This window comes from Stegostoma tigrinum, chromosome 9 (assembly GCF_030684315.1).
Source record: "Stegostoma tigrinum isolate sSteTig4 chromosome 9, sSteTig4.hap1, whole genome shotgun sequence".
In the NCBI taxonomy this organism is placed as follows: Eukaryota; Metazoa; Chordata; class Chondrichthyes; order Orectolobiformes; family Stegostomatidae; genus Stegostoma; species Stegostoma tigrinum.
Window position 1 is genome coordinate 86,093,908 of NC_081362.1, and position 23,931 is coordinate 86,117,838.

Genomic DNA, 23,931 nt, shown 5'->3' on the forward strand with positions numbered 1-23,931 from the left:
GAGGCACGAATTTTCCCCAACATCCAAGGTCTGCCCTCTGTGATTGTTCACAGGAATAAGGCTGAGGAGATTTGTAAAACAGGCTGTTATTTCTATTGGCCATTTTACACCATCACCCACAGTGTTGTTGTGTGCCGTTGTAGGTTGACTTTTTCTCAGAGGAATGTTGAACATAATTTAAACTCTACACAAGTTTGGTATCTTTTCAAATGAGGTAAAATCGCATTCACTGTGTCTTCTGGTACGGTTAAAGAACTAGCCCCAAATTCGTCCTTTTGTAAGCAATGTGTGTTGGCTCATCAGGAACTGGACTGGTTTAGCCTTTGTTAATCTAACACATGAAGGAACCTTCCATAAACTGGGCAGCACGTCAGAGGAGACCAAAGCAATCCAACTTGGACTAAAGCAGAATGCAATCATTGCTAACTCCCAGTGAAAAAAAAACTGGGAATGTCATAGTCCTAAAATAATAACTGCAAATGCAGATAACACAGAGCTGGCAAGAATCTAAAGCACGCTATTAATATGGGATTGGATCAGCTCTGAGTGAGCAGTCCACATTAACCTATCTACCTCTTGCAAGCATGGAGTTAACAGCTGTGAATTCCCGATGTTTTCAGTTTTTATTATCACTCCTTTGCACTGGTTTAGGAATTGCAAATTTCCCATTGTGAGTTCTCATTCCTAGGCTCTCACCAAAAGGGATATAATGACATGACCTTTACAATATTCCAGCACAGTACAGTGCCCAGTGCTCAATTAGGATGGCATACTGAAAGGAGCTAGGAGCAGAGAAACACCAGTAGGCCATTCAGCCCATCAAGACACTCCACCATTCTGTACGATCACGGTAGACTGAATACTTCAATGCCTTTTACCGACCCTCGTCCCCATCACCCTGCACACCACTGGGAATCATAACTCTATCAGCCTCTACCTTAAACACACCTCGAAGACACAGCTTCCACAGCCCCCTGTGGTACAGAATTCCAAATGTACACAACGCTCCGAGTAAACAAACTTTTGTTTTAATCTCAGACATAAATCGGTCTTATTTTTAAACTGTGCCATCTGTTTCTACACCCCCCAACCAGGGGACTTTACACACAGATGGTGCATATCTATAGCGAGGTGCCACAGGAGATGGTAAGGTGGGTACAATTACAACATTTAAAGGGCATTTGGACAGGTACATGGATTGGAAAGGTTTAGAGGGATATGCACCAAATGTAGGTACATGGGATTAGTTCAGTTTTGGAAACCGTAGTATACCTCTATGACTCAATTTGTATGTTTCAATGAAATCACCACTCATTCTTCCAAACCCGAGAGGATACCAGCCCAATTGGTCTAAACACTCTTAATAGGACAGTCCCACCTTCCCAGGAACAAGTCTGGTTGACCTCTGTTGCACTCCCTCCATGACAATAGTATCTTTCCTGAGGTAAGGAGATCAAAAGTACTCCAGATGCGGTCTAACCAAGCTCCTATACAATTAAGCAAAGCCTCACCATTCCTACTCAAATCGTCTCATTGTGTGACAGCAGCTCGCTCAGAGCTGCGCCAGTCCCATATTAATAGCCTACTTTAGATTCTTGCCAGCTCGACATTATCCTGAATGGATAATTACAGATTAAATTGTCATTGATCTCATTTGCTGTGTTTGGGAGCTTGATCAGCTCAACTTGTCTGCACGTGAGTTTGTAGTTTTCTTTGAGTCTGAGCCGATGCGTCTGGTTTAATGTGTTTGTGTTTGTTTGCCTGTGTGTGTGTTTGTATGTAAATGCATTTTTGTGCATTGTATGTGTTCGCGTAGTTGTATGTGTGTTGAGTTCCTGTATATGTTTGCGAGTAATGTATGTGCATGATTGTGCACATGACTATGGGTGTGTAAGTGCATGCGTTTGTGCATGTATATATGTCAATGTGTGACTGCGTGCTCACGTATGTTAGTGTGCACTGTAATCATAGGCTGTCTGTGTATGTGACAGTGTGTTTATTTGTGTATGTGTTTGTGTGCGTGTGTTTATATGTGCATGTGTGTGTACATAAAAGCCTATTGTGGGGATCAGTCACTTGACAGCAGTCAGCTCTGAACACTGTCTCAGCAGTTCTGAGGAAGGGTCACTAGACCCGAAACATTTACTTTGATTTTGTTCTTCTCAGATGCTGCCAGACCTGCTGAGCTTTACCAGCAACTTCTGGTCTTGTTACAGTCTCAGCACCATTGTCATTCCCTCTGCCTTTGAAATAGTTAACATTTGAGCTGCGGCTTTGCTAGGTCCTCCTTGTGATGGAGGACTCGTGAAACTGCAGAGCCACCCATCATGTAGTGCCCAGTCGTGCTTTCCTGAGGGTATTGTGAAAATGAATTGCATCTCTGTTGGAGAACAATCCTGATCATACAGGAAAGGTTTTGATCTCATTCAATTTTTCCTTCTTCCTAAGAACATTGGTGAAGGGCAGTCGCTTGTTGTAACAACAGTAACTTTTAATCAGGAACGACAGACCCACCAGCATTCCCCACCTGCATCAGTCTTGCGATATGTTGTTCAGAAACCGTGCACACCCATTTCCTTTGTCAAAGATGGAAGTTTTCTGTTTGTGCTTGAGAAAGAGAAAAAGGGCTTGATTTCAGGAAGAGAATGTGGCATCCTCACTGCTTTGACAATGGTCTCTTGTAATGAAGAGGCTCACAATCGACAGTTATTTATTCACAATCTGGATATCATGGAGGAGATGATTATTGTGGTCTGATAGCTGGCTGTCTGAAAGAGAAACTCAATGGTCTTCAGATAATGGGTTTAGTTCTTACGGAGAGAGAAAAATAAGCTTTCTGCAGTATTAGCAGGAATACTGTTCAGCAGGGTCACAGCCCATATCATTGGTGACCTTCAGATTACTTTATAAGAAAGTCAGGAATGAAAAAACGCTCTTTCAACCTATCAAAGCTTGTTCCTCTAGCACATTATCTCTCCAAATGTGGAATCTAATTGTATTGTGAATAGCCCCAGTGGACCTACCTATATTACCCTTCTAAGGAGCCTAAGCCTGCTTTCATCAATCTTTAAAGATGATTTTCCCTAATATCTATTGCAAATTAACTTTTCCGAGCATTTCCTTTTAAGTCCTTTACATCTCTTTGGCACACATTCTCTATCACACCACATCAACTTCAAGATGCTTCTACGCTGTGAAAGCGAATTCTGTGTCCTGTCCCCTTTCCTTCACCTCTCAACCATCTTTGTGGATGAGAGAAAACACTCAGACTGCTCACCTTTCTCCACCCCTTTCAGGTTCATCCTGTAACCACTGAGGGCAAGTGACTGCCCACTGTCAATAATCTTGAACCACGCTCAGAAAGCAACTATGAAATAAAAACTGAAAGAACTGCGGATGCTGTAAATCAGGAACATAAACGAAGTTGCTGGAAAAGCTCAGCAGGTCTGGCATAATCAGTGAGGAATAAAACAGAGTTAACATTTCGGGTCCAGTGACCCTTCCTCAGAACTGATGGTGGCTGAGCAACTTTGTTTTTGTTCCTGATTTCCAGCATCCGCAGTTTTTTCAATTTTTATTTAGTGTTTAACTCACTGTCACATCTCTTCCAGGCATGTCCACCTTGAAGAAGTTCTGCTCCTCTCTCCAACAGGATTTCCATTCCAATCTCTCTTCTTGCCCACCGACTTTAATTTCACCATCGCTCCTGGTGTTTGCCCTCCCAGCCTGATCATTACCAACTGCTTTGTCTGTCCAACTGTCTTTCTCTCTCTCTTTGGGGGGCTATCCTATCGTTTACCCCGACCGCACCCACCTCCCCACTTTTCTGACGTTTTCCCAGCCACCGTCATTTCTGAGGAAGGGTCACCGGACCCGAAACATTCACTCTGTTTTTTCCTTCGCGGATGCTGCCAGACCTGCTGAGCTTCTCCAGCAACTTTGTTTTTGTTTCAGCAAGCAACTACTTCATTAAACGTTTTGCAAAAATGTGAAATACCAAGCAACGACTGCCTCAAACATTACATCAGACAGACAGGAAGGAAACTAGCCATCAGAATACATTGGCTAGCGGCAAAAAGGCACGATAAACTTTCCCTAATATCAGTACACATGGGCAATGAAGGCCATCAATTTAACTGGGACAAGGTAACCATAGCAGCCCAAGCCAAACATAGACACACACGTGAAATCCAAGAGGTATGGTTCTCAATCCGTAATGCAATCAACAAACATATAGAATTGGGTCCCATATACAAATCCATACAGAACAGAGCCGGAAATGACAGTACTAACCATCACGGACCAGACAGTACAAATTCCATGCAGGGTAGAACAACAGCGCTTCATCGGGGGCTTCACTGAATGTCATCTGTCATGATGCCAAAACATCTGAACGGGAACAAGCCAGCTCGGTGAGCAAGTCAACAAGCTCACCCACAACCCGAGCTACAGGCCTTTGACAAAACTTTAATCAACTTCTTCTGCTTGCCTTGTGACAAAGGCTTTGATTCACCATCCTGTTTCCCAGGACAACAGCAATCAGATATAAGCCAGGGGTTGAGTAGGATTTAGCCTGTGGTAAATCACAAGGAGTCACATCAGCCATTTCACTGATATCCCTGTTGTTTATCTGCGTAACATTTAGCTTGGGAGCTGGAAAAAGTTCAAAAACCCGCTCCACACTGCCATCCAGTAGTCAGAAATCACACAACACCAGTTTATGGTACAACAGGCTCATTTGAAAACACACGCTTTCAGGGCATCACTCCTTCTTCAGGTGTTAGTGAGACGTAGTATCAGACACAGAATTTATAAATAAAAGATCAAAGGTTCACACCATTGATGAGGATTCACTAAACAAACCTAAGATGCTGTTAAATTTTTAATCAGTTAAAAGGTTTTAATTGATTAATATGTATATGTAAGTCCCCAAATTTCTTTCAAATCATTGTCTTGGAGAAATAAACGTTTTATCAATGTAAGGAAGAGGTGGCCTTTTAGGTCGGCCAGTGCATGTTAGGTGTGAGGCCTTGTTTATAATCTGTTTGTGTCTTAGTTTGGAGCCAGAGTGGTTTTATTTCTAAAGTAGGAATTTATAAAATGCCATATTGTCTGACTGTCGACACATTGAGTGCATTTTGAACAAAATAAGATGTATCTGCAAATAAAAATTTGTGTCTGTGTGTGTTTGTGTGTGTGTGTGTGTGTGAGACAGAAAGAATATAGAGGTGGGGTCACCTATAGTGCATCATGAATCTAAGATCCCATTTGAGGGCGTCCTTGTCTATCAGCCTCTGCTCAGCAACTCTGTTGCTGTATATCCCAAAGTCACACATACTCTCTCTCCCCGCCTCTCACACACACACACACACACACACACACTCCCCTCAACACACACGCACACTCTCTGCCTCCCCTCACCACACACACACACACACACACACACACACACTCTCTCTGTCTCCCATCACACACACACACACACACACACACTCCCCCAACACACACACACTCCCCTCAACACACACGCACACTCTCTGCTTCCCCTCACCACACACACACACACACACAGAGACACACACACACACACACACACACACACACACACACACACACACACAGACAAACACACTCTCTCTCTGTCTCCCCCATCACACACACACACACACACACACACACACACACACACACACACTCCCCCAACACACACACACACTCTCTGCCTCCCCTCACCCCACACACACACACACACACACACACACACACACACACACACACAGACACACTCTGTCTCCCCCCATCTCGCTCTCTCTCTCTCACACACACACACACTCCCCTCAACACACACGCACACTCTCTGCCTCCCCTCACCACACACACACACACAGAGACACACACACACACACACACACACACTCTCTCTGTCTCCCATCACACACACAGACACACACACACTCCCCCAACACACACACACTCCCCTCAACACACACGCACACTCTCTGCCTCCCCTCACCACACACACACACACACACACACACACACATAGACACACACACACACACACACACACACAGACACACACACACACAGACAAACACACTCTCTCTCTGTCTCCCCCATCACACACACACACACACACACACACACAAACACACACTCCCCCAACACACACACACACACACTCTCTGCCTCCCCTCACCCCACACACACACACACACACACACACACACACACACACACACTCACACACACACATTGTATTTGCAGATCCATTTTCTTTGTTCAAAAAACACACAATTTACAGCCAGTCAGACAATACAGGATTTTATAAATTCCTATTTTATGAATAAAATCAGTCTGACTCCAAACCAAGACGCAAACAGATTCCAAACAAGGTCTCACATCTAACATGCATTGTCTGACCTAAAATGTCACCTCTGCTTTACACTGATAAAACCTCTAGTTCTGTCAGGACCACGACTTGAAAGGAATTCGGGGATTTACGTAAACATATTAATCAATTAAATCCTTTTAAATGATTAAAGATTTAGCAAGCATCTCAGATTTGTTTAATACATCCTCATCAGTGGTGTGACCGTTTGATTGTTTACTTATAAATTCTGTGTCTGATACTATTCTCTCTCCCTAACACCTGAATATGGAGTGAGGACCCAAAAGCTTGTGTTTTCAAATAAACCTGTTGGACTCTGTCGTGTGATTTCTGACCTTGTCCACCCCGGTCCAACAACGGCACCTCCACATCATGGCCATCCAGTCATCATAGACTGCAACTGCAATGAGGCCACAGATGTGACAGCTTTTGAGAACAATTGTTGACACAGCAATTTTGCTGCAAAAACATGACTGGGAATAATATATAAGAAGGCTTATGAAACAGAAAGTGCATACATCCTTTCTAAGAGGCATTTGGTAGTATCAAACTTGAGCATTGCTGGAAAAGAGATTCATTTTGGCAAAGCTTTTTGTCTTGCACTCATCAGGATACTTGGCAAGAATGCCAATATGAAGGAGAACTGCATTTTACACTGTATGAGCAGAGTGTGATGATTAGTTGTCATGTGGGCTCTGACTTGTTGAACCATTCCACAATGCTTCCCAAACCTCTTCCTACTGGGATCCATATTAAAGTATTGGAATTATGGACAGATGGAGATGGAGGTGGTGGTGGCTTCAGATGTTGGAGGAAGCAGAAGGATGGGATTATCTCCTAGTATCCAGAAGTGGGGGAGGGTTAGAATAGCCATGTTGGGATTAGCTTAATCCACAGGGAACAAACATTACTTTCTCGCAGTCTTTTCTCTGCAACTGCAATTAGACCTCAAAGATCCATCTACTAGGATCAAGGGGTTTAAATAAGGATATTGCAGATACTGAGTCCAAGTGCCACTGCTGGTCTGGAGCTCACAACTTTGCCTACGTACCACAACAGAAGAGGGGAGGGAGTTGGTGGAGGGCCTGTGACCCATGTGGCCTGCCTGCCCGACCCGAGTTGAGGCTGGCCAACTTCATAACGAACGACCAATTCCATTTCCGTCTCATCTCAAAACACAGTGAAGGCCTCCCATCTGGTGTTTCTCAGGAGAACAGTCAGAGAAAAAATTTGACAGCGGGCTGAAGGAAGGAGAGCCAGTCCTAAAGCTGAGCCTTAAGACTTGGAGGAGGGAGAAAGAGAGAGGACAGAGAGGTTTCAGGAGCAGATGCCAGATTTTCAAGCCTGGATAGCTTAAATTAAACACTTGGGATACTGCCACAGTATAAAATGTCTCATATTCAATATGTAATCTAAATGTAGCATTCCCTTTTCAATAAAAGAATGCAGATTAATATCCTTTAGGTCAAGTTCACTCGGTGATTTCTCTGGAAAATTATCCCAGTAATGGCTGGTCGAAGTGTCACATGTCTTATACATCAATGTGTTTGTCAGTCCTCATTACTGCAGATACCTTGTTATTACGGCTAGTCTGTGCAATGATCGCTCTTGGAACACAAAATTCTTGCAGTGCAAATGCAACACAGAGTCACAATTGTTTTGGGCTCAGGCTGACCAAAGTTCATCAGATTTATAGACCATGGAGAATCTCCCTTTGTTGATCTGTGAAGCTCTCTGCTTGGAGTTCCTCCAGGAACGGAGATGTACTAACATAATACTGCATGGGAGGAGTGGGGGAATTGCTGAAGATTTGCATTCTCCTCCTATCCCCATTACCACCCAACCTCACCCATACTGCCATAGCTCATCAGCTGATGTCTTTGTCAAAAAATAATTCTCAGGATCAACACAGCAACCAGAGATTGTCTAGGCCCGAAATGTCAGCTTTCCTGCTCCTCTGACGCTGCTTGGCCTGCTGTGTTCCTCCAGCTCTACACCTTGTTATCTCTGACTCCAGCATCTGTGGCCTATTTTTGAACTGCCTTTGAGGGAGTGAAGGTCTGTGTTTTGGCCACAAAACAGCCTGTAATAAAAGTACAGTGGCCTTTTCCTTGCAGATGGAATAGAATGTGGGCAAGTGTGAGGTCACACAATTTGGCAAGAAATGCCAAATATTATTTAAATTGAAAAAGGTTGCAGAAAGTTTTAGCACAGAAGGATTTGAGAGTCTCTATGCATAAAGAGAGTCAGAGAGGTTTACAGCTTGGAAACAGGGTCCCCAGCCCAAGGTGTCCATGTTACCCAATTTTCGCAACTGAACTAGTCCCATTTGCCTGTGTGTGGTCCATATTCCCTCCAAGTACCTGCCTAAATGTTTTTTAAATGACAAAACTGTGCTCACTTCCAACACCACCTCTGGCAGCCTGCTCCAGATACACTGTGTGAAAAATATGCCCCCCTGGGCCCTTTTGCATAACTCCCCTTAAACCTATGCCCTCCAGTTTTAGACTCCCATACCATGAGGTAAAGCAGCTGGCTAGGTACCTTATCTATGCCTCTCATGATTTTATAGACTTCTATAAAGTCACCCCCTCAGTGCCTTATGCCCAAGGGAAAAATATTCCAGCCTATCCAACTACTCCTTACAAATCAAAATTCCCAGTCCAGGTAGCATCCCAGTAAATCTTTTCTGCACTCTTTTCAGTTTAATAAAATCCTTTCTATAGTAGGGTGGCCAGAGCTGCACACAGTACTCCAAATGCGGCCTCACCAATGTCTCGTACAGCTGCGACAAGATGTCCCAAGTGCAATACTCAATGCTCTGACCAATGAAAGCAAGCATGCCGAGAAGGTTTTTCACCACTCTATGTACCTGTGACTCCAATTTCAAAGATCTATGAACTATACCCCAGGTCTCTTTGTTCCACAACACTCCCCAGGGCCCTACAATGCCAGTTCTGCCCTGGTTTGACCCACCAAAATGCAACACTATGTATTTATCAAAATTAAACTCTGTCTGCCATTCCTCAGCCCACTGGCCCAATTGATCAAGATCTTGCTGCATTTCAAAGTAACCTTCTTCGCTGTCCATCACACCAAAAATTTTGGGGTCATCCGCAATCTTATTAACCACACTTGCTTAAAATTTCATCCAAATCATTTACAGAAATGACGAATACCAGTGGGCCCAGCACAAATCCCTGTGGTACACCACCGGTCTCAAGCCTCCAGTCTGAAAAACAACACTCTACCACCACCCTCTGTCTTCTACTGTCAAGTCAGTTTTGTATCCAGTCGGCTAGCTATCCTTGGATCCCATGGGATTGAACCTCACCCAACAACCTACCATGTCAAAGGCTTTGCTAAAGTCCATGTAGACAATGTCTACCGCATGGCCCTCATCTACTTTCTTGGTCAGCCTTTCAAAAAACTCAACCAAATTTGTGAGACACAATTTCTCACAAACAATACCATGCTGCCTATCCCAAATGGGTCCTTGTCTCTCCAAACACCTGTCGATCCTGTCTCTCAGAGGGCCCTCTAACAACTCTTCCAAACAAACATCAGACTCACTCGCCTGTAGTTCCCAGGCACTTCCCTGTAGCCTTTCTTAAATAATGGCACAATATTAGCGACTCTCTAATCTTTGGGCTCTTCACCTGTGGCTCTCGATGATACAAATATCTCCACTGGCGGCCCCGTAATTTCCTCCCTAGCCTCTCACAATCCAAGAATATGCTTCATCAGGTCCTGGGGATTTATCTACCTTAATGCATTTTAAGACTTTCAGCATCTCCTCTTCTGTAATGTGGACTCTTTTCAAGACATCACTATTTATTTCCACAAGTTCCACAGCATCTATTTTTTTCTCTACTGTAAATACTGATAAGAAATATTCATTTCAGATCTCACCCATCTCTTGTGATCTTTACGAGGCCCTATTCTCTTCCTAATTATTATTTTTCCCTTCATGTATTTGTAGAATCTCTTTGGATTCTCCTTTACCTTATCTGCCAACACCATCTCGTTTCCCCTTTTAGCACTTCTGATTTCTCTCTTTAGGTGTAGTCCGACATCCTCTATACTCCTCAAGGAATTCACTTGATCCCACCTGCCTATAAATTTCACATGCTTTCTTTTTCTTGAGCAGGGCCTCAATAACTCTAGTCATCCAGGGCTTCCCACTCCAGCCAGCCTTCCTCTTCACTCTAACAGGAACATGCTAGCCCTGAGCCCTCATTAACTCACTTATGAAAACTTCCCACTTACTAGATGTCCCTTGGGCTGCAAACAGCTTCCCCCAATCAACTTTTGAAAGTTCCTGTCCAAAACCATCAAAAAACTGTCCTTGCCCCAATTTAGAACTTTAACTTGTGGAACAGACCTATCCATTTCCATAACTAATGTAATTGTGGTTGCTGATCGCAAAGTGCTCCCCCACTAACACTTCTGTCACTTGCCCAGCGTTATTTCCCAAGAGAGGGCAGGTTTTACCCCCTTCTCCAGTAGGGCCATCTATGTACTGTATGAGAAATTCTTCCTGAACAACACTTAATAAATTTCTCTCAATCCAAGCCCTTAACACTATAGCAGTCCCAGTCGATGTTAGGAAAGTTAAAATCCCTGACCATTACAACTCTATTACTCTTGCAGCTATCTGCGATCTCCTTATGCATTTGCTCTTCAATCTCCTGCTGACTACTGGGGGGCCTACAGTACAATGCTATCAAAGTGATCCACCCTCTTTATTTCTCAGTTCTACCCCTATACACTGACTGGATGAACCATCAAGAATGTCACCTCTCAGTACAGATGAGATGTTCTAATCAAAAATGCAACTCCCCCTCCGCTCTTGCAAGTGCTTCTATTTTTCCTAAAGCATCTGTAGTCCGGAACATTGAGCTGCCAGTCCTGTCTCTCCCTCAGTCATGCTCTGTAATAGCAATGTTATCTTAATCCCATCTAGCCATCCACACCTTAACTTAATTTGCCTTATCTGTCAGGCCTGTACAGTCAGTAATAAGGTAGGCAAATGGAAGTTGCCTTTTATTTCAAAGGAATTGGAGTATAAAAGTACATTTTGCTAAAACTGTAGAAGGCACTAGTCAGACCATAGCTCGAACACCATGCACAGTCTTAGTCCCCTGATCTCAGAAAAGATAGAGCGGCATTGGAAGCAGTCCACAGAACATTCACTTGGCTGACACCAAGTGAGAAGGAATCATCATATGGGGAGAGATGAATGGTTCAGACCTGAATTTATCAGAGTTTGGAAGCATGAAAAGTTCTTAGGGGGCTTGGCGGGATAGATGCGGAGAGATTGTTTCTCCTTGAGGCAGAGTCTAAACCATAGGGTATAATCTCAATGTAAAGGGTTATCCATTTGAGACAGAGATGAAGAGGAATTTCTTCTCTCGGAGGGTAGTGAATCTGTGGAATGCGTTAGTGTAGAGAGCTGTTGAGGCTGGGTCCTTCAGTACATTCAAGACTGACATACATGGATTTTTCATCAATGAAAGAAATCAGGGTTATGGGGAAATGACAAGAAGGATTATCAGATCAGCCGTGATCTCATTGAATGGCAGAGGAGGCTCAACGGGCTAAATGATCTGCTTCTGTTCCAACATCTATGGTTTGATGTAACTTGTGTGGCTTGCTGGGACATTTCATCGGGAAGCTGAGTTTGATCGACATTCATGCACATTTGGAGTACCAAGTACACCAGACCAGGTAAGTGCAGCAAAGTTCTAGGTGTTTTGTCTAAACAACAATCTGGCAGTTTCGCAGTCACAGTTATTGGTGCTGGGCGTGCAACAGTTCAGTCAGGGAGTCCAAGTGGCTATGACGACACGCGCTTTTACAAATATGCTGTAGCCTGGAAATATGGACAGTAATTGTAAAGGCTCCAACGTTCTATCCATTAAGTGGTTAATCAGGGATTTCTCCCTTTCTCACTGCCTGTCATTGACGTCTGTCCTGCTTTAGTAGAGTTTAAGTTCCCAGCTGTCATGGTGAGATCTGAATTCAAGTCTCTGCGTCATTGGTCCAAGGCTTTAGATTGTTAACCCAGTAGCTACAATGACACTGAGTCTTCTATTTGCCTCTAAGTCAGGAGGTTGTTGGTTCGCATCCCACTTGAGCAAATCAGGCTGGGCTGGTTCTCTGGGGAAGGGGTCAGTGCTACTGTCTTTTGGGCCATAACTGGGATTCGGCCTACCCTCCGCAGGATCCCCAGAGACATTATTGAAGCAAAAACAGGGGGAGATTCTCCAGTGTCCCAGCAAATATTCATTCCTCAAACAATATCAGTGAAATTAAAAAAACAAATTATCTTGTCATTTATCTGGTGCTAGGACCTTGCTGTGTGCAAACCAGTTGCTGTGTCTGTCTACATGTGCAACAATAATCAGGAAACAGGGACAGAACCAGTAAGAGAGAACTTCATCTTCACATGGACAGAGAGAAGTTAATATTTGCAGAACATGTTTACACAGAGACCCTATGACATTTCACAAGTGATAAAACCTTGAAACAGAAATATCATGAGAACAGTCCAAGATACTAATGAGATAAAAGGACAGCACATTATTCAGTTACGAGCATATTTAAGTGTCTGTACGATACTGTGACTCTCCTTTGTCTGTTATTTTCATAGAAGCATTAAGTGTTAAATAGGTTACTGGCTCCATTAAAAGGCCAGAGAAAATCCATTGATTCTATTAAATAACAGTAAACACTAAAATGATCATAGAATTCCTACAGAGTGGAAACAGGCCCTTCAGCCCAACAAATCCACACTGACCCTCTGAGCATCCCACACAGACTCATCCCCCCATAACCCACCTAATCCACACATCCCTAAACACCATGTGCAATTCAGCATGGCCATTCCACCCAGCCTGCACATCTTTGGACAGTGGGAGGAAACCAGACCAAACCCACACAGACACAGGGAGAATATGCAAACTCCATACAGATAGTCAGCCACCTAAGTATGGAACTGAACCCAGGTTCCTGGCACTGTGAGGTAGCAGTGCTAACCACTGAGCCACTGTGCCACCCCAAAATGCCCTGTACCTGTAGCAAATAGCAGAGGATAGCTGAAAATGGCAGATGAAAGAATATTACATGGCAATTTTAACACAGAACGCTGAATGGCCTGGACAGGGTGAATGTTGGGAAGATGCTTCCATAGGTAGGAGAGACTAGGACCTGAGGGCATAGCCCTAGAGTAAAGGGAAGACCTTTTAGAATGAGATAAGGAGAAACTTCTTCAGCCAGAGAGTGGTGAATCTATGGAATTCACTGCCACAGAAGGCTGTGGAGGCCAGTCATTGAGTACATTTAAGACTGAGATTGGTAGGTTCTTGATTATCAAGGGGATCAAGGGTTATGGGGAGAAGGCAGGAGAATGGGGTTGAGGAACTTATCAGTCATGATTGAATGGTGGAGCAGACTCTATGGGCCAAATGGCCTAATTTCCGCTCCTATGTCTTATGCCTTTATGGTCTGTCATTATAACAGAGGGCAAGGTAACATCATGTGAAGGCACGCACACCTGAAATATAATGCGAAAGGGGAAAATTCTTGCGAATATATTAAGAGTTTTATTCAAATAGAGGATGTGGCAATTTCATAGGAACATGTTGGTGCCTCTGTTATAATAGAACATGGGAACCTCAGGTTAATGTTTTGTTAATAATAGCTCACATTTCTTCTAATCGCAGAAGTATCAAAGAGTTAATTTTCTTATCACAACAATCAAACATTCACTTTGCCTTCACAGACACTGCTGCAAATTAGAAGCCTTTTTCTCGAATGACTTTTGGTTTCATTGTAAATGAAGCGCCTTTGTCAAAATTACTCTTTCACTCCAGTAAGCTATTTCAATCTTTAACAAGCTTCATTATTCCTGCTGTGTTAGAAATGTTAGGTTCTAAGTGGAGAAAGCAGCCATGACTATGACTGACCAATAGACGATCTGAGAGATAGATATCAGGCCTGGTCAACATTTTGAACTTTGTGTCTATCCACAAGCATTTCCCACAACTGGTGATAAGCTTGCAGATTTCAGGACTGTATGGAATCCAGTCATCTCATTGTGTGGTTCAACGTGTTCCCACTGCAGATTTCCAAGGCTTTTCTGCCCATAGCCTTACAACGATTTTGGGAAAAGCAGAACTCACATTAATATAGCCCCCTTCATGATCACCAGAACTCTCAAAGCACTGTCGCATCCAATGAGCGAACATCCATCAATGTTGTGATGCAGGAAGCGTAGGAGTCAATTTTCATACAGCAAGTTCCCACAAACAACAAGGTCACAACCAGATAACAAAGCGTGAAGCTGGATGAACACAGCAGGCCAAGCAGCATCTCAGGAGCACAAAAGCTGACGTTTCGGGCCTAGACCCTTCATCAGAGAGGGGGATGGGGAGAGGGAACTGGAATAAATAGGGAGAGAGGGGGAGGAGGACCGAAGATGGAGAGAAAAGAAGATAGGTGGAGAGGAGAGTATAGGTGAGGAGGTAGGGAGGGGATAGGTCAGTCCAGGGAAGACAGGCAGGTCAAGGAGGCGGGATGATGTTAGTAGGTGGGAAATGGAGTTACAGCGTGAGGTGGGAGGAGGGGATGGGTGAGAGGAAGAACAGGTTAGGAAGGTGGGGACGAGCTGGGCTGGTTTTGGCAATCAGTGGGGGGAGGGGAAGAGCTGGGTTGGTTTTGGGATGCAGTGGGGGAAGGGGAGATTTTGAAGCTTGTGAAATCCACATTGATACCATTGGGCTGCAGGGTTCCCAAGCGGAATATGAGTTGCTGTTCCTGCAACCTTCGGGTGGCATCATTGTGGCACTGCAGGAGGCCCATGATGGACATGTCATCTAAAGAATGGGAGGGGGAGTTGAAATGGTTCATGACTGGGAGGTGCAGTTGTTTGTTGCGAACCAAGCGGAGGTGTTCGGCAAAGCGGTCCCCAAGCTTCCGCTTGGTTTCCCCAATGTAGAGGTAGCCACAACAGGAACAGCGGAGGGTTCCCAGAATATTGTCTGAGTGTCTGGATTAACAGTCCAGTGATAATACCACTAGGCCATCGCCTAGATTACTAGACAACCTGGTAGGCAACCTGTTCTTGTGATGTGAGAAGGGAGGCGATGGCCTAGAGGTATTATCGCTGGGCCGTTAATCCAGAGACCCAGGCAATATTCCGGGAACACGGGTTCGAATCCTGCCACGGCAGCTGGTAGAATTTGAATTCAACAAAATATCTGGAATTAAAAATCTAATGATGACTGTGAATCCATTGCCGATTGCTGGGAAAAACCCATCTGGCTCACTAATCTCCTTTAGGGAAGGAAACTGCCAACCTTACCTGGTCTGGCCTACGTGTGACTCCAGACCCACAGCAATGTGGTTGACTCTTAACTGCCCTCTGGGCAATTGGGGATGGGCAATAAATGCTGCCTGGTCAGCGATGCCCTCATCCCATGAATGAATTGAGGAAAAAATCTGTGGATTATTGGGTTGACACTGGGGAGAATTTCCTTGCTCGTCTTCAAAATAGTGCCACAAGATTTTCTACCTCCATCTGAGAAGCCAGACATAAAATCAAATCTGGAATCCTCATCTCCAACTGGACTGCACATCAGTCTAGATTTTGCACTTTAATTCTGAGTGGGACTCATCTCTCGAACCTCCAGACACAGAGGGAAAACCAGGGCTGATGTGATGACAAACAAAATCAAACTCAACTAAGATTTCCAAAGGGGCAACTCTATCGATACAGGCACGGTGAATGTCAAAGATATCGGCAACTCTCCCTCCTCACCTCCACAGGGTCAAAATCCTGGACATCGATTGGGTAAAGAGCCAAGCCACAACAGAGAAGATGTGGCCAACAAAACGCTTTCAGTCTCCAACTGTTTGTTCCTGAAGGAAGAGCAATTTAATCTCAGGTAATGCCATGGGTCCCTCCACAAACCACACCCTGCAATTTTATATAATAAAATGTGAGGCTGGATGAACACAGCAGGCCCAGCAGCATCTCAGGAGCACAAAAGCTGACGTTTCGGGCCTAGACCCTCCATCAGATGAAGGGTCTAGGCCCGAAACGTCAGCTTTTGTGCTCCTGAGATGCTGTTGGGCCTGCTGTGTTCATCCGGCTCCGCACTTTATTATCTTGGATTCTCCAGCATCTGCAGTTCCCATTATCACCCTGCAATTTTATGGAGCTTTTACTGTGAACAAAGCCTCATCAAGACATCTCCCAAGCGCATTTTATTAATTAATCCGTGAGATGTAGGCATCACTAACACTTCATTGCCCTAACTGCCCTCAGGAAATTGGTGGCGATGACAGGTATGGGTGCAGTGGAATGGCTGGGAGATCTACCATCACCCTGCTAGAACTTAATGCACTATAGGAGAGCTGAAATTCCAACTGAATTGACCCCATCCCCAATCCTGCTTCCTCCTTCCACGTATATATCCTCTGAGTTTAATTAAACAAGATTATGAGTATGAGAACATCTATCAGCAATAGGTGTTGCTTCATGGGGTGTGGGCAAGACCAGCATTTGTTGCGCATCCCTAACTGCCCTTGAACTGAGTAGCTTGCTCAGCCATTTCTGAGGGCAATTAAGGATCAATCTAGAGTCACATGCAGGCCAGGTCAGAGATCTAGCAGTCAAACGAGACGGGCCCCGCCACATACCTGGACAGGAGTCCTCCTCTGTCATCATCTTGATGACGCATGAAGACTAGGTTTCAATTCCAGGTGTGTTGATTGAATTTAAATTTCACTAGGTGCAGTGACAGGAGTTGAACCCATATCAGCAGTGTGATAACTGGGCCTTTGTGGTTATTAGGCTAGTGATAGACTACTACAATGCCTCATCCCCAACTGGGATCGTAAAAGGCAGGGAATAAGACCCCTGTCTCTCCTTCAGTAAAATCACCTGAAGGGCCTGCTGCAAGGTTGCTGAGAGTAGAAGGTATTCTATCAGAGCGATGATAATCTAATAGGACATTCATTCCATCTTCATAACATAACACTGACTGAGAAAGACCGGCAGTCCATATTTATAACTGAGAGATCACTTTCTGATATTGTGCCCCTGAGCTGATTCAATGAGCTACAGATGAAAGCCCAGCAGAATGTACTTCAATAGTTATCCTAACAATATTATTATGGGCTTAACTTTCCAATTTTTTCCAATAACAGGCACATCTCTCTCCCATAACACAGTGTAGAGCTGGAGGAGCACGGCAGGCCAGGCAGTATCAGAGGAACAGGAAAGCTGTGATAGGGTTTCAGATCCCCGAAACGTCAGCGTTTCCTGCTCCTCTGATGCTGACTGGCCTGCTGTGTTCCTCCAGCTCCACACTGTGTTTTCTCAAACTCCAGCATCGGCAGTTCTTACTATCCTCTGACATCTCTCTCCCAGCCTGCCAGAATATATTCCTGTGGCCTTAATACGCTTCTATTCCTTCAGCACCAAGACAGAGATGACTGAACACAGCACCAGCTCCTGTCTCATTTTCTGATGTGTCTCCGGTTAACACGTGACCCCACTTCACCCACTTGAGGGCCCTCAGGGTGGAGTTCCCATTCTCCGAGAATGGGTCACTCTGAGGCTGGCAGCTCTCCTGGGAAGCAGAGCCTATTCCCAGGACTGTGCTCTCATTGCTTGGATCACGGGTCTACAAGGGTACGATGGGTGGGAGAGGCACATGGGGTTGGAGACAATGAGGTGATTGGTAGCAAGTACAGAGGGATGACTCTCAGACAGCCCCCTCCCAACGCCCCCGATCACACACTAGGTTCCATTGAATGAGGGTCATATCCCAGGGAACTCCACAAGGAGACTGGGTGATGCATGGCAAGCTCCCATTGGTGCACAAAGCCAGAAGGCAGGATCTCCCTGACACTGGCACAATCAGGATGAAAGGTCTCTTCAAATGCCTCTTTAACGCCACCAAACCTGCTGCACCAAGAGGGACGGGGCACAAGAGTCTGCCCACTGTCTCAGAATAAGGGACCAGCCCATTAGGACTGAAATGGGGAGGAATTACTTCATTCTGAAAGTCGTGACTTTTTGGAATCCTCTACCTCAGTCATCAAGGGGCTTCAAGACAGGGCTCGGTAGATTTTCGAGCAGGGAAAGATCCAATGAATCTTAGGATTGTGTGGGAAAGTGGTGTTGGGGGTTAAAGGTCAGCACTGAGCCAGTGAGTGACAGAGCAGGCTCACGGGGCTGACTGACTATTGCAGTTCCCAACTGTTACCTCCCGAACGTCCTCAGAGTGGAGGATATACAACATGCTCTGTCATACAGAGTACACTATATCACCCACAGTGGGAAATATACAGTATCTCTCCCAATGAGTCTACGGCATATCCCACAGTGTTGTGTATACACAGTATACTTCAGAGTGGGGGATAGACAGAATCTTTCGCAGTGGAAGATACAGAGCATATACCACACTGGATGGTACAAACTTTCATTGGAGGGTGTATAATTCTTTTAACAGTGGCGGTATAGACAATGGGTGGTAAATAGTACCTCCAGGAGTATGTAGCGTATCCCACTGTGGGGATACACAGACTGCCTTGTGTATATCGAGCACATCTACATGTAGTTCCGTCAATCTTGTTAAATCAGCAGAGGGCAGTCTCTGGCTCCCTTTCTACATGTCCCGGTCAAGCAAGCTGCTGTTCATAGACACAGTTTACAGGTAGTTCAATATTCTGGTCAGACGATGCTAGGACACAGAATGGGGTAAGGGTTAGGAATCTGACTTCGGGTGCAGCAAATAAGAGGACAACAATGAGAAGAGCGCCAGTAACTGCAGGACTGAGGGTGTTGTACATAAATGCACGCAGTATATGAAACAAGGTAAATGAGTTTGTAGTGTAGATTGCAAGTGGCAGGTACAATGTTGTGGGCATCTCAGAGACATGGGAGTCAGGGCGAGAAACTAGACATATAACAATATGCATCCTATCGAAACGATGGCTAGAAAGCAGAGGGTACATGGTTAACAAGTGGTAAAGCTGGATGAACAGGAAGAGAGGGGGAGGCGGATCGAAGCTGGACAGAGGAGAAGATAGGTGGAGAGGAGACAGACAGGTCAAAGAGGTGGGGATGGAGCCAGTAAAGGTGAGTGTAGGTGGGGAGTTAGGGAGGATAGGTCAGTCCAGGGAGGATGGACAGGTCAAGGGGGTGTGATGAGGTTAGTAGGTAGGAGATGGGGGCGTGGGGCTTGAGGTGGGAGGAAGGACAGGTTAGGGAGACAGGGCCGAGCTGGGCTAGTTTTGGGATGCGGTAGGGGGAGGGGAGATTTTGAAGCTTGTGAAGTCCACATTAATACCATTGGGCTGCAGGGTTTCCAAGTGGAATACAAGTTGCTGTTCCTGCAACTTTCCGTTAGCATTGTTGTCAGTGTTGGGGGGAATGGGGAGAGTGTCAGTGTGGGGGGTGGGGGGTGGGGTATGGAGAGTGTGAGTGTTGTGGGGGGAGTGGGGAGAGTGTGAGTGTTGGGGGGGAATGGGTAGAGTGTGGCTTTCACTGGCAAGGCCAGCATTTGCTGTTCTTGAGCTTTTGCTCTCAAAATGAGTGGCTTGCTTGGCCATTTCACAAGGCTGGCAGCACATTTCCTTCCCTGGGTGATATTCATGAAGCATGTGGGTCTTTTTGATAATCAATGATCATTTACTGAGACTAGCTTCCAATTCCAGATTTTACGAACTGAATCTGTCATTCTACCAGCCGCCAACATTGTCTTGTCTGTGCTACTGACTTTCTAATCAGCTGACATTACCACTACCCCACTATCTCTCGCAAGGCAGTGTTCCTCGTCCGACAGGGCGATCCAGCTGGAGTTAGTTTGGGACATTGAGCTGGGACAAATTCCTCAACATAAAGGAATGAGAACAACCGAGGGACAGCGGCTGCAGATTAGTCATATCCAACATAAGAACAGAAAGGATAATGGAGTCAGGCATAAGAGTACTTCCCTGGAAATACCAATTGGAAAACTGATGAAAGAAACATCTGAGCTATCAGAAGAGCACTGTCACTTCAAATTGTAAGGTGTGTTCTAACGAAGCAGCTTCATTGGTCAGAATATGAGGAAAGTATGGTCTACAATGTTAAAGAAATTGAACAGACAGAATCAAAGCTGAGAGGGGCCACAGACATCTCAGACAAAAAAAACTCCTATGTAGCGCATGGTTTGGTTTCTTTGTAAAATATAAAAACATAGAAGATGAGAGGAGGTACAGGCTAGGTGACCCCTTCAGCCTGCTGTGCCATTAATTATGATCATCGCTGATCATCAAGTTCTATACACCGCACCTACCGACCCCACCCATATCTCTCAGTCCCTTTAGCCACAACAGCTGTATCTACCTCCTTCTTCAAAACACATAAGCTCACATTTATCCACTTCAAACTGCACCTGCCATGCATTTGCTCACTCACTCAGCTGGTCTAAGTCACACTGTAGCATACGGTCAGAGAGCCACAGATTCATACAGCATGGAAACAGACCATTCGGCCCAACCTGTCCATGCCGACCAACTTTCCCAAACACCTGCTCGCATATGGCCCATATCCCTCTAAACCTTTCCTATCCATGTACCTGTCCAAATGCCTTTTAAATATTGCAACTGGACCTGCATCTACAGCTTCCTCTGACCACTCATTCCACATACAAACTCCTCTCTGTGCGAAATGTGTCTGCATCCTCCTTACAGCTCACCTTCCACCCAGCTTTGTATCATCTGAATATTTTGAGGTATTACATTTAGTTCCCTCACCTAAATCATTAACATATACTGTGAATAGCTAGGGACTTGGTATCGTTCCCTGCAGTACTCCACAAGTTACTACCGACCAGTCAGAAAAGGGAACATTTATTCTACTGTTTGTTTCCTGTCTGCTAACCCATTTTCTATCCATCTGAAAACTCAACCCCCAGTTCAACGCACTTTAATTTTACACATTAATCTCTTCTGTGAGACTTTGTCAAATGCCTTCTGAAAATCCAAATAAAGCACATCCACCAGCTCCCCTTAATTATCTCTAATAGTTGCATCTTAGAAGAATTCCAGTAGATTTGTCAGGTATAATTTCCTTTTTGTAAATCCATGCTGTGTGTGTCTGTTTTACCACTGTTTACAAAGTGCTCTGCTATAAAATCCTTGATAGTGGGCTCTAGTATCTTCCCCACTATCGCCATCAGACTTGCCGGTCTGTTATTCCCTGTTTTCTGTCAACCTTCCTTTTTAAACAGTGGGGTTACATTAGCTACACCCCCCACCAATCTGCAGGAGTTGTTCCAGAGTCTAAAAAATCTTGGAAGATGACCAGTAATGCATCAACTTTTCAAGGGCAACTTCCTGAAGCACAATGGGATGTAGATTATCAGACCCTAGGGATTTATCAGTCTTCCATCCCATCCATTTCTCAAACACCATTTCTCCATAATATAGATTTTCTTCAATTCCTCCCTCTCACTGTGCACCCCATCATTTCTGGGACATTATTCATGTCTTTCTTTGTGAAGACAGAAGTGCAGAAGTGTAAATTTAGTTTGTCAGTCATTTTTTTGTTCCCCATGAGAAATTCCCCTGTTTCGGAGTGTGACGGACCTATATTGGTTTTCTCCAATCTTTTTCTCTTTACATACCAATAGAAACTTTTAGTCAGTTCCTACGTTCCCTACAAGTTTACACTCATACTCCATCTCTCCTTTCTCTTGGTTCTGATTGCTAAATTCTAAACTGTTCCCAATCCTCAGGTCTATTGTCCCTTCTTGCCAATTTGTATGCCTCTTTTTTTGCATTTAATTTCCCTCATAAGCCATGGCTTAGCCACTGTTCTCTTCACACTCTTGCAACAAACAGGAATCAACAATTTTTAAGGCTCACCCATTCACTCTTTGAATGTTTGACATTACCTCTCCACCGTCATTCTTTTCAGTAACATTTCGCAATCCATCATAGCAACTCCAACCTCAAACCATCATAGTTTCTTTGATTTAGATTCAGGAAGCCAGTCTCAGAATCAGTTACCTCACTCTCCACCTTGATGGAGAATTCTATCACACTTATTCTGTTTTTCCTTTACTCATACATGGGATGTGGGTGCCGCTGGCCAGGCAGCATTTATTGTCCATCCCTAATTGCCCAGAGGGCAGTTCAGAGTCAACCACATTGCTGTGGGTCTGATGTAGGCCAGATCACGCAAGGATGGCAGTTTCCTTCCCTAAAGGACATTACTGAACTAGACGGGTTTTTCCAACAATTGGCAATGGGTTCATGGTCAACATTCAATGAGAAAGGAATAATTGTTAATGTAGTTGTGCCAAACCCCTTGGTTTTGATGAGTAACCAAAATATGATATGAGGGAGGCAATCACTAGAGATAATGTTCTGGGGACACAGGTTCGAGATGGTGGGATTTGAATTCAATAAATATCTGGAATTAAGAGTATAGCGATGACCATGAATCCATTATCAATTGTCCGACAAAACTCATCTGGTTCACTAATGCCCTTTAGGGAAGGAAACTGCCATCCCTACCTGGTCTGGCCTACATGTGACTCCAGACCCACAGCAATGTGGCTGTCTCTTAAATGCCCTCTGGGCAATTAGGGATGGGCAATAAATGCTGACCTCATCCCATGAATGAATAAAGGAAAAATACTATTCTGCTTTTAGGAATTTGTCCTTGTCTTTAATCTTTGTCATTGGTTCCAAAGTCACTGTTCAACCAGCACCTTTAGGGGTTGTCATACAAATTGCCCTGGGGTCTTGGCAAACACAGGTTCAGCAGAATTTCAAAACAGCTGTGCAATGAAATTACCCGCCTTCCGAACAAAATGATTTCTAGCTGCATCTTTCCTCAGGGCAGTGACCCAAGGTAAAATTCCAGGTTTCAGTGAGAGAATCGCAGATGATATGGAGATAAATGACCCTCACTTCTGTTTTATCCGCATGCCTCAGCACACGTGTGACAGGCAACTTCCATGAGAGGATTTCAATTCTGCCAAAGGGTCACTGGACTCGGAGCATTAACTCCGCCAGACCTGCGGAGTTTCTCCAGCAGTTTTCCCGTCATTCTCACTTAAACACAGCCACTCTCACCTTAACGGGGCACATCCTTACCTTGCAAAGAACGATGCTGCAGCTGAGGTCCCACTCGAGGCTGCACTTGATACGTAGGTCCCCTGGGAGCTCGGGAAGCTGCTGCACACCGACGGCTTGTCAGAGTTGTAGCGGTTCAGAACCGCCTCGGTCAAACCTTCCCGGCAATTCTCGGACATCAGCTGTGATATCTGCAATGAGAGAGCAGCACAGTTTTAAGCAAACCTTCCTGGGAAAAATGTGAATCCTCATTAAAATCCCTTAACCCAATACTCCACAAGTAAAACTAAAATACATTGGAATTTTTTTATTTAATTCACTCATTGGGCTGGCTGGGTTCGCTTCATTTACTACCCATCCCTAATAAAGAACTGCAGACGCTGTGAATCAAG

General features: G+C 44.7%; 1 protein-coding gene across 1 annotated transcript in view; it reads right to left on the reverse strand.

Moving 5' to 3' along the window:
• Positions 1-23,931, reverse strand: part of kif26ba (kinesin family member 26Ba) — a 379,843-nt gene that overhangs the window by 217,828 nt on the left and 138,084 nt on the right. The window contains exon 4 of the mRNA XM_048536110.2: positions 23,561-23,730. Within this exon, the coding sequence (XP_048392067.1) occupies positions 23,561-23,730 (170 nt within the window). The remainder of the gene's footprint in view (positions 1-23,560; positions 23,731-23,931) is intronic.